Source organism: Athene cunicularia (genome assembly GCF_003259725.1).
Source record: "Athene cunicularia isolate RWA chromosome 19 unlocalized genomic scaffold, athCun1 chr19_part1, whole genome shotgun sequence".
Taxonomy (NCBI): Eukaryota; Metazoa; Chordata; class Aves; order Strigiformes; family Strigidae; genus Athene; species Athene cunicularia.
The window spans coordinates 7,208,822-7,220,626 of record NW_020799124.1 but is presented as its reverse complement, the minus strand read 5'-3'; the positions used below and the strand labels follow the sequence as shown (position 1 = coordinate 7,220,626).

Here is an 11,805-nt window from a genome sequence, read left to right as displayed (position 1 = left end):
CCCTGCCTCTGTCCCTGCCCCTGCCCCTGCCTCTGCCCCTGCCCCTGCCTCTGTCCCTGCCTCTGTCCCTGCCTATGCCCCTGCCCCTGCCTCTGTCCCTGCCCCTGCCCCTGCCTCTGCCCCTGCCCCTGCCTCTGCCTGAGGAAACGGGGCTCTGTGCGCTCCTGTGAATGGGCAGGATCACACCTCACTTCTTGTAATTACTGAGGCCTTGCAGCTGGGGCATCTCTCCTGTCCCATTTTGGGTGCCGTGGCCTGATACTGTCCTGGCTTTCATCGTGTCCAGCTCTTCCTGCTCTGATCCATCCCAGGGACACACACTCTCCCCTGCTGCCCCTGGAGGTTTTCGAGCTGGACCATTTCTTGACCAAAGATTGCTGATAAGAGTTTGCATCTTGCATAGTGTCAATACCCCCAAAATGCGTGCCTGATACTGCAATATTATTAATGTTTTGGTGAGGGAGTCAGCCAGTTTGGGAGTGGGGTTGGGGTCTCCAGTGCCCCTCTCCCTATCTCTGGGGCAGCATGGAGGCAGGCGTGCTGTGTGCCGGGAGGTCAGAGCAGGCCCGGGGAGCGGGGGCCAGGCTATGCCACAGCACAGAGCAGAATGGAGCACGGGACTGGGGCTGTCAATGCTGTGGTGCTGTGAAAGACGACTTGAAAATAGGTCCTGAAAGAAACAGGCCTGCGAAAAACAAAGACTAAAACAGCCTGAGAAAGAGATAAAGGATAGCTGGGGGTGTGGAGGCCCCCCAGGCTAGAAATGTCTCAAACGCTTCGAGTAATGAAACTATAGTCATGCGGTGGGTGGTGTGGAGGGCGAAGCTGATCAGGCTGCTCCAATAACACAGGGTGCAGCTGGAGGGGGGAGCCCTGTGGAGACAGGACGGCTCTGCTCTGGGGCACCTGGACAAATTTCAAGGGCCACCTGTCCAGTGAATGACCTTTGCTTCTTTATCCATGAAATGCATGTTAAAATTAACACTCCTGAAAATGCTAATGAAGACTAACAAGATCATGCTAATTACATCATCGCATGAAACACCTTACCCCTTCCCATCCATGGGATACGTAGGTATGTGGGTTGACCTAGGGGACAGACCCAAGGAGAGTGGGTATAAATCAAGGTGGAGGTGTTCTGGGGAGTGAAGTGAAGCGAGGAAGATGGATGCCTCCTTGCACCCTCGCTGATCGATGCAGGAACCCAGGCCGGTGATCTCTATTCCTCTATTCTCTCTATCTCCCTCCTCTCCTTTTTCCCCTTTTCTTTCACTACCATGAAGTAATGCAAGGCACACTGTATCGCCACAACTCATTATATACATAGCCAATTATCGTGTATCCAATTAGTACATTGTGGGAAGTTAATAAATATCTGGACTTTGAGACTTGTCTCACCATTGTCCACTCTGTTGGGGATTTACAAATCTATGTCACTTGTCTCCCTCATCTAAGCGGGACATGACAGGTGCTACGCTTGGGTCAGGACTAAAGCTGTTGGCATCACTTGGGGTTACACATAGTATTGGCATTCGTTACGCCCACATCAGAAAGGCTCAGTTTCTAATAAACCCAATCTCGTTTTGATGTCAGTGCCTGAATTCCCACTGACTGAATTGCGAACAGGATTCCGTCTTTAAAGCATCAAATAAGCCAATTGCTCTGTCTTGGTTGTATTTTTCAGATGCCCGTACTCAACGTGAATACAACGAGAACCATATTATTACAGCACGCAGGATTGAACAGGTATGGGGGGATTACCCTTTGTGTGAACCATCCCTGGATTTAGCAAATAGCGGTAGCCAAAATTGGCTTAAAACCCGCAGGAATTGTCCCGGCCTCTCCCCTGCCGGTCTCAGCCATGTTCTGTCTCTGCCGCTGGGGGGATGTGTTCTATCACAAAGCAGAGGTGGCTTCAGTGGCTCAAGGGACTGGCACATAGGGGCTGTACATCGGGAAGAGTATTGCACAAGAACTAACATATTGTGGCCTTGTCTCAAAAAGGACAGTGCTGGCATCTTTGCCACTGTGGCTGATGAAGCAATCTGGTGTAGTTTGCATCATTTCTGAATTCTGACTAGGTCTTTCAGCATCGAGTACAGCTATAGCCCCAGATACATCCCGCAGCAAGAGAGTAGTAACTTGCAAGACATCGGTAGCATTGATGCCACAAGAGTGGAGCTGTGCTCCTGGTAAAATCCTGCTGTGATTTTGGTAGAGTCCCACGGGGGAGTACCTGGTACCGGATTCAGAGGAGCTGGGGTGTGTCAGATACTGTGTGGTGTATGACTTCAAGACCAGCTCTCTGGGTTGCTGTGACTATGAGGAAGAGGAGAAAGGAAAAGGTAAGTGTGAGACCCATGTCAGTCAAGACCTCACTGCTGGATAGATATTCTTCCCATTCCTCATTTAATTTTATGAGCTGATTGGAAGAGATGCAGATTTACACAGTTTTATTTGAAAAACTAACATCTTTCCTATGCCTCTGGTTTTTCACTGTGTTGCATATGTTCTTAGGCTTCAAAAATCCAGATTTTATTTCAAAGCACCCTGGCAGGCCTGGTTTCCTTTCTGTGGACTGATCCCTCTGAAGCTCCTTAGTGCATGTGAGGAATGGGTTCTCTTTTTTACCACATTTCAGTGAGACTGGGCTTGTCCAATGCTTGCTTTTTAGGGAGCGGTGCTGCTTTAGAGACTGAAAACACTGACTCAAGTTCTGTATGTTCACAGAGTGAATACTTCCTTATTTTGAGAGTTATAAAAGGCATTCACATTATTGTATTTAAGTAGACTTAGCTTTAATAGGGGTGGAGATGGAGTTCACTGAGAAATGTGAAGAGCTGGAAACCTTTCCATGTAATTGTTCAGTCTTCCTTGAACCATAGAAATGTTTAGCTTTCACACATCCTTTGGCAAGGAGTTCTGCTGTGCACAAAACCACTTCTGTATGTTTGCTTGGCTCCTATTAGCTTTATAAAGGCTACTACAGTTTTAGCAAATATTTGCATCATTTTTAAAAGGAAAAAAAAATGTGGAAGTGTAAGGGGAATGAATAAAACAAGCATGTTCGTAAATGCTCAGTGATGAGACAGTGGCAAGGGAAGGTGTGGAGAATCAGAAGTGGGTTTCTATTCTGCTGATCTGTTTCTAAAGCAGACATAGCTAGAGGTAAGCGGGATGGATCCCTTGGGAGAAGGAGGGGGAGCAACCATCTCATAATGTACTTCACTGAGGGGAGTGTTTAAAACACATGTGAAGAATTTATTCAAGTCTTTTCCCCTTTGTCTACAGCAGACTACAGAAGAGGGCCTCCATAAAACTAAGATTATTAGATTTAATATTTCCCTATTATGGGAACTTACCAGAAGCATTTTCTAAAGAACAGTGGGGAGGGAAAAAAACTTTCTCTAGACCTACAAAAGAAACAAAGGGAGGTATAAAACATCAGGACAAGAGGTGAAAAGCAGCATGCCCTGTTACTGACCTGCAGCAACAGTTGAAGAACAGCCTAGCTTTTAACAAGGCTTTCTACAGACCATTAGATAAAATGAAAAGGAGTTTGCTGTCAGTGTCAGTAGGATGGATGTAACCCTTGGTGCTGGTGGAGGCACTCTAAATCTGCCTGGCAAATGGCTTTTTGATCTCATTAGATGCTGAGGAAGGAACTGCTGTCCAATATGCCAGAAGCTTACAGCAGTTCACCCGCCATCCAGTGCTCGTGCTGAAGGGAGGATACAAACGTTTTTCAGCTTGCTATCCTTTCCTGAGAACTCAAAAGATACTGTGGATGCCTCAGGTGAGCTGAGACTAATTTGCAAGTAGAAGACATTAGCATTCATATTCAACTGGTGTTGGCTAATGAATTCAGGTTAAATGTGGTGTAAACCTGATATCAGAGTTACTTCAAAGAAAGGAATTAAATGTAATCTGAGTTACTGTGCTTGCCTTGAGACTCGCCACTAATTCCTTTACAGCCACACTTTGCCTTTTTTTCCTCTTCTATTGCGTGAAAGAAAGCTCATGAAGACAACCTGGGAAGGTTTCTCTGATAACCCCAAACCTGGCCTACAGGAGAGTACAGATAACTAAACAAACAGTAGCAAATGATGAAAAGAAGCAGGTTCCTCTCTCGCACGTGGTTATCTGGGATGGTACACAGTACATGTTTTCAGATGGCAGTATGATTCCTGTCAAGCACTGCGTTCCATGTCTCTAAAGCTTTTCATCAGGCAGTATCACAAAGCAAGCGCTGGTGCATTGTGTCAACAAGCCCAGAAAGAAAACAGCCATCCACTGGAACATTGGGATCCCAATTGTTTGGTTTCATTTACAAACATTGATCTGTTTAGCTTATGAGAAACAATTACCCTTTTTTTCACATCCAGGACAGGACCTGAGGCAGGGCAGATTAGAGGGACAGCAGAGAGCATTTCATTGCAACATGTTTTTTGTTTCCGTTGAACCTCTTCTCTTCTGGTTCAGGTGAAATAGCCCATGACATGGTGCTGATCTGGGGGATGCTACAGCACAGGAGGGAAAATCTATTCGCTTTGTGCTTCCTTGTGAAGGGTAGCAAACAGCCAAACGTCCCCATCAGGTTCAGTTAGACACAGAGTTACCACCTTGCCTCTCAGCTTAAGCTGTTGTTCTCTGCTGCTTTAAATTGTCGGGCTGCTGCTTTGTTCTGCTGCAGCATTAGCCAAGTATCAGTTAGGGATGTAGAGGCACTGTTGGCTACTCCTGTATTTTTGTTCCCAGCCTTCACACTGCAGGCATCGGAAGCAGCTGCAGATTTGTGTTGTGCCACTACGGGGCACCTGCAGCTCTGCAGGTGGCAGATGATTCCATTTAGCCTTGCGACCAGTAGCTGGCAAGAACATCAAATGAATCTGTTATGCTGCAGTCCCTCCAGATAATGTAAGAAATATATGCTGCCTCCTGTTTAGTTAGGATTTGTTTCAAGTAATGCCACAATGACAGCACTGCCATTCATTATTCTCAGTAAATCTAGCAAAGACTTCAATCTGCAGAAAGTCCAGGTGATTGAATGAGTCATTACGCTCGAACGTGTCATGGGCTGTTGACTAAGTGTGTGTTCAATTCTTCACATGACTTCTGTTTAACAATTTACCAAGCTAATAGGAGCAAAAGCACTCTCTAAACTGAGACTATGGTTTCTCTCTGGCAGGAACTAGACAACTTTCAGCCATACCCTGTAGAAATACTGCCTGCAAAATTATATATGGGCAATTTCAAGCAGGCCTGTGACCAACAAATTCAGAAAGATCTGAAGATCAAAGCACAAGTCAACATCTCTGAACAGCCTGCCACACTGTAAGTTTAATAGTTCAAGGTGTACCCTCACCAACATCTGTGCCTGTGAAGAAAGTGGGGTGGCACAGCACCAGAGCCCATTTGCTGCCTGTGAACTTCCTAGGAAACCTCTGTTAGGATTCAAACCTCTGCAGAGTCAAGTGCTATTTCATGCTCATTTTCCCAATCTCTACTCCAGAGTTAGCACAGCAGCAACACAGTCCTGCAGCCCTCAACCATGACGTGGGTGGACTGGGGGACAGGAGGACTGGGTGGCCCTCAGCATTTTGAGTCTATGGCATACCACCATCCTTTGGGAAGAACCTACATCTCTGAATAGCTTTCAGAGCAAAGTCTTACAAACACATCAGTGTAAAAGTAACCACAAATGTTTCACACTGTTGGTCTTCCTTCCTTACCTACAGCTGTCCATGACCATTCAGCTCAGTCTGTAGGCCATGCTGGAAATGCCATTTCACACAGTCAAAAATCCAGTGGCATTTCTCAAGGTGGTGACCAAAACAAAGTAAGTAAAAATTCTGGTTATCTACCCCAGCATGTGTACCAGCAGGCATTTCTCATTCCTTTGGCTCCAGAGGAAAACATCGGAGGTCTCTGTGCCATAGGTAATCTTCCCATGACCTCCGCATGAGGTGCTTTCACGTTTCAGAAAGTCATCACCAGTGTTTAGCTCCGTTAGTTCTTTGAGTTGGGTTGTCGGAGCTTGTGGAAGGAGGAGGATGCTGTCATAGAAAACCACATGAAGGGAACGGAGGGGCTATGTTCACAAAACTGCCAACGTGCACGCCGTGAAGGCGCTCGTGCTTTCAGTTCAGCTGTTTTCATTTAGCTCTCAGATGAAGGAACCTGTAGGTTAAGACATCAGTGCTGATACCATGTGGAATGGAAAATCAGTAATAAAACTGGTTCTGTATTATAAGCATCTTGCTGTCTTACCATAACAGATCCCTTATCATAATGTTCATGGCGAAACACTCATATATGTAAGAGCAAACAAAATTATCAGCTTGCCTCCAACAAACACATTTTTTCAAAGCTGCTTCTCTGGTCCATGTCACGCCATGTGCTCTTTTCCAGGTTTGCAGAAGGCAACAAATACCTCCATATATCTGTTCCAGATTCACTCGAAGCAAATCTTTTTTCTTCCTTTGCCACCGTTTGTCATTTCATAGGTGAGTTGTTCCTGAATCTGGCATTCCTTGCTCACTCTAGGGTGTTAGATCAGAGTGACTGCAGTTCACTCTAACAAGAAGCTCAGACAGGAGGGTCATAATTGTTCAAGACCAGTATACTCCCAAGCAAGCCCACACCCTAAAGGATACCAGAGCTCCCCTGCTAACCAGCCTGATGGATAGAGACGAGATTTTACAGGGCATCTGATAATAGTGAGCTTTCCAAGCAATCTGAAAAGGCTTTGCTGCAGGATGACTACCAGCCCTTCATATGATGCCCTTCTATTCCTTTTGTCTTAAATACAACCCTTTGACTCTTACCAGCCCAAATTTTCAATCACCAGAGCTTTATTTGAACTAGAGTGTGACACACATTAGAGAACTTACCACAAGATGCTGCTAATCTTTGTGATTTGCAGTGTGACCCACGGTAGGGCCTAGGAAGACTTTCAGGTTGGACAGCATCAACCAGCCTTCAGCTGGTTACATCAGAGAGGACAAGAAAAGACACGGTCTAGAGCTCAGTGCCTGCAGCAGCACAGCAGACATAGCTCCCACAGCTCCATCCTGTGATGGTGTCAAACTGTGTCATTATCTTTCATCACACTTATGAAATAACACCTGCCACAGACCAAGGCCCTGCGGAGCTGAATGTTGTACAGATCCAGAAGCAAAAGACCACCCTGTCCCCGCAGAGCTCATAATCCAAGTATGATAGAAGAAATGACAGCCGAACACAAAAAAAGAAACAAGGAAACCATATTTGAGGGTATAATTTTGGAGTCCTGAACTGAATGTCATGATTTGCATGTATTGAAACCCAAATATTGAAATCCACATACTTGCTTTCCATTTTGCCCCAGGGTTTTTCTCAGCAGTATTTCAGAAAAAAGTTTCTTTCTCACATCAGTTTGTGGAAGTTTCTAAAACAGACTATAAGAGTTTATTGTCTGTAGCTCCTGTGGAAGTGTATACTGCTTACTTGGCAGTTGAACTGTTTACATGTCAGCCGAGAATAAATGACTTAAACTGGAACGGTTATGGGTGAACACTAGACTAAAGCTCTCCACATACTCTGAGAGGAGTGTGGATATCCTCATGCTAAGCGTAGTGAAGCCATTTCTACTCGGGTCTTAGAACAGAACTAGTGTCTCATGATGGAAATAAGTTAGAAAACACTGGTTTAGTGCTTGAAATCAAAACCCAGCAAAACCCCACAACCTCTCGACAACAGTAAAAGAAGAGGCTTTGCCCTATGAATTCTAGAGTTCAGTTGCTGATATTCTAAAAATATGTAATGCTATCTGCTCTGGAGAGGGAAGGAAAGAATTCAAAAGGTTATTAATAAAATATGCAACCTTCTAGGCATAGGTAGCAGAGTTAATGTGATTAAAAGAGACTGACAGTATCCTTGGGCTTGGCTTTTGTAGAAAATTAGTTTGCTGACCGTAGCAATTTTCACTGCAAAGTATCTGTCATAAAAACATCATAAAACCAGCGCCCTACCTGGCATGTACGCGCTTCCTGCTGCTGATCCCCATGGAGGGGTAAGGGATTTGAAGTCTAAGCCCCCTCCAGTTTCAGAGCCGATTCCTCCAGCTTCAGTGGAGAATAGTTAGGCTTGCGTCCATCAGTAATTTCAATACCTTTAACCCTTTCTGGGAAGAGTTTGGTAGGTGATGCCATGCTGAGCACAGCGGATTGGTCATGGGAGACCACTTTGCTTCAGTTAACTGATGTAAAGTTGACACTGATCGGTAATGAAGCATTGACTGGTCACTGTCATTTGGTTCGGGTCTTCCAAGCCATGTTTTAACTCCGTGGATGACTAAGAGAGGAAAATGCTGTCAGAAGCAGAAGCTGGCAGTGCCCGTCTGCTGCTGTCAGGGTTCATGAGGGTTGCTGTCGCTCAGGCTGCTGGCCTGTCAGCTGTCACTGAACGGGAGCTTGACTGTGCAATTGGAAGCTTGATTTCCCAGATCGCTAATTTGTGATTGGCGTTTCTTTGCTCAGATGCCCAGCTGGATTGCGGAGCAGTGCTGGTGTTCTCCAGCCTGGGGATAAGCCGGAGCAGCACAGTAACCATGGCCTATCTTATGCATTCCTGCCAGTTTTCTCTGAAGGTACATCCCTGTTGTATTTCCCACAGATAGTGGCTGGCTCTGCAGTTTATTTCTGTTTCTGAAGCCTCATTACTGTAGCAATGAGAAGGACGTTATCTGAGCTTTCATGAAGATCTGATAATGTAACAGGTTGTATTATATGAGATTGCATCTTCTTTATACACACTGGCAAGGAGGTGGTTTAGGTGTGATTTTGGATCTGTGAGTCCTTACCCTGGCACCTGTCATATTCTTGTATTTCCCTCCTTAACTACAGGGCTACAAAAATAAAGCAGTGGCTACAGATCTTAGCATTTCTGCTCTCCTGGGTCTGAGAAGGAGAGTATCTGGAAGCTACTGGAGTTAATCCCATCTCTTAATACCATGAGGTTACAGGAAAATTCAGAACCCGGTGCTTGCAGGGCTCTGATTTACCACTGACTTCAGCACCAGCACTGACTTCTTCCGAAATCCTATTTTATTTCTCCAGAAGCAATCCCCTCCCACAGATACTACTGTAGAGAAATCTGGAATGGGATAATACTGGCCCAAGAGGGATGTACAGGTTAGGTGGCAGTACACGCTGTTCCTTAGCTCTGAATAACGCAAGAAAAATAATGAATGATGGCTGAAAATAACCCAGCTGTGCAATAGCCCGGCGGCCTCTCCCCAGGTGCCAGGCCCTTCTCCCTTTGCACACAACACATGGACATCGTGCTGCCGTAGGCACCATCTCATGGTGGTGAGTTCCCATGGGAACTGAAAGGCACCTCCTTAAAAATCCTGCCCTTGTTTGGAAAGTGTTTCCTCCTTTGGGAGCTTGAGAGGGTTGATCCAAGCTCCACTGATGCTGGGCCCGTATCTAATCATTTAATTGGTTTTGTGCAAACATTTGCAACATAAGAGGAAATCTCTTACCGTCGCTGTGTGCCAGCGGGTAATTTCAGGTTGAGCCTGCCAACGGGGCTGCAGACACTATTTCGTCTCTGCCACTAACGCTGGGTGTGATTACTCCTGCACACTGATAACCATTCGCTTGCACACTGAATTACTGTAGGTGCTTGCAATGGCAGTGCAAAAGTCAAAAGCTGATCCTTGCAATTTCTCCCCGTTGGTATCAACAGGCTGGTCTCAGCATTTCACTAAGAGCCAGAAAAAAGAAGAGGTTGACACGGCAGTGCTGGGCTGGGGCTTGCCTGGGCAGTGCTTGCCCACTGTTGGCTGGGCAAAGCTCTCCTGGGGGATTAGCCTGGCAGACAAGTTGGTTTCTTGCAGATGAAAGCAGTGCAACAGATTCCCATGTGGTCCTTCAGCCAGCGTAGGCAAAGATCTTTGAAAGCTTCAAAAGACATGGATATTGCAAAAGAAAGGCAGATTTGAGATGTGTGGCCCCTTATTCTATTAGTAATTGATATGTGAGTGGATCTATTGAGTTCAGGGGAACTAGAGACATCCCCACTATGGGCCCAGAGGAGTAAATATTGGAAGATCAGCCTCAGAGCCTGCAGAATCACTGAGATTAGAAAAAACAAACCAATGGAGCACTATCTTCTAACCTTTGGTCTCGTTATGCTTAAGCAATCCCCCGAGTGCTGGGGGCAGTCTATTTTAAAAGCGGGAAGATGAGCACTGCTGGGTAAACCCAAGGGTGCAGCTGGAGTAAAGCGGAATAACGCCAGTCTGTCTGCCCTGTGTGTAGCAGAGTTCCTGGCAGATTACATGGAACTAACAAATAATTAAGATGGCTGTAATTAATGCAGTTGGATAACCGGAGCTTCATAGCTGCTCTGCCATAACAGGTCACATCAATCCAGAAACATGATAACCTTTGCTGCTTACCTGTGAATAGCTGATACTTCACTGCCTCGCTTATCAGCCATAGAAGAATCAGCATTTTAAGGTAAAAATCCAGCACTGCATTGCTCCATCAGTGTAAAATAATGCAAGATACCTGCCAGGTAGAGAAAGCAGCCAGAGCTGTCCTCATATCCAGGAGAGCAGAGTATGAAGGTGACAGGCTTCCCTCAAGTTCTCATCTGGATCCAGTCTGCCCCTACTCTACCTGCAGGTTCTTGCTAACACAGAGAGTAAATACAAAGCTGTGCTGTCTACAAGTGTAGCTGCCTTGAGTACTTACCTGAGATTCACTTTCAGTTCAAATTCCTAACGCTTCTTTGCTTTCCTTCTGTTTACAGAGAGCTTGGGACTACGTTCTGAAATGCAAAATGAACATGAGACCACACCGGGCCTTTGTGAAACAGCTCTCAGACTGGGAGGCCCAAATCTACGGGACCACGATCACAGACATCTCTGAACCAAATTACTGACAGGTAGCAAAGAGCACACCCAGGAAAGGCACTTCCCTGTCTGTACCACTGTGTCGGCAGAAAGTTCCTTGGACTCTGTTTGAAAAAAGATCTTAACGTAACGTCAAGGGTTTCATCTTTAGCTCTGTATTATTTTGGGTCAAGTTTTGGCTGTAGAAGGTGGTGGTTTGGGGAACTGCAGGATGTGGTCCATTATGCACTGCTCCTCTCTTGTAAGAGAAGGGGATTGTAACCTCGTATCGGGCATGCTCCTTACCACTGAGGTCATTAGCATTATCTCTGAAAAGGTTCGTGCGATAGTAAATTTAGAGTTGGACTGTGCCCACTCCCAGCCAGAGAGGTGAGACAGAAGTTGCTCATGTCAGAACTCCCTCAGCTGCCCGCAGACATGGACCTGGCCTCTCGCAGAGGTGCCCTTGGGTTGTCTGGCGGGACCCCGCTTCCCGCTCGCCACCTTCTAACGCAACAGCCGGGCCTCTTGCCGTGGCTGGTGATTTTGAAGCATCAATCCTGTTCTGTGAAACCCGCACTCGGTACCGTCCTCTCTCTCACCGCACTGTGAAGTCTTTGCCCTGACCTCACAGAATAAAACGTTACAGAGAACGCTCCTTGGCTTTCCTTGCGTTCTGTGCAAAGGATGTCCCGGGGGTTTCCATCCCAGCTCGCCCTCCCCGGTCGGTCAGCCGGACCGTCCGGCGGGGGAACTGACAGCACGAACCGCCCGAGCGGGCAGCGGGCCGGACCTCGGAGCTTCCGAGAGCCCTGCGGGGGTGTGTGTGTGTGTGTGTGTGCGCGTGTGTGTGTGTGTGTGTGTCTGTGTGTGTGTGTGTGTGTCTGTGTGTGTGTGTGTCTGTGTGTGTGTGTGTGTGT

General features: G+C 46.5%; 1 protein-coding gene across 1 annotated transcript; it reads left to right on the top strand.

Moving 5' to 3' along the window:
• The first annotated feature begins 1,461 nt into the window (after positions 1–1,461).
• On the top strand, positions 1,462–11,541 carry STYXL1 (serine/threonine/tyrosine interacting like 1). Its single transcript, XM_026861858.1, has 8 exons — positions 1,462–1,468; positions 1,685–1,746; positions 2,219–2,345; positions 3,651–3,796; positions 5,189–5,334; positions 6,412–6,506; positions 8,520–8,629; positions 10,804–11,541. The coding sequence occupies exons 1-8, from the start codon at positions 1,462–1,464 to the stop codon at positions 10,933–10,935; spliced, it is 825 nt and encodes a 274-aa protein (XP_026717659.1). The 3' UTR covers positions 10,936–11,541.
• Positions 11,542–11,805: the final 264 nt, after the last annotated feature.

Excerpts from the sequence above, each read along its gene's own strand:
- STYXL1 (XM_026861858.1), top strand. Across the intron at positions 1,747-2,218 it reads CAGCACGCAGGATTGAACAG|AGTCCCACGGGGGAGTACCT; the intron begins GTATGGGGGGAT and ends TGATTTTGGTAG. Across the intron at positions 2,346-3,650 it reads GGAAGAGGAGAAAGGAAAAG|ATGCTGAGGAAGGAACTGCT; the intron begins GTAAGTGTGAGA and ends TGATCTCATTAG.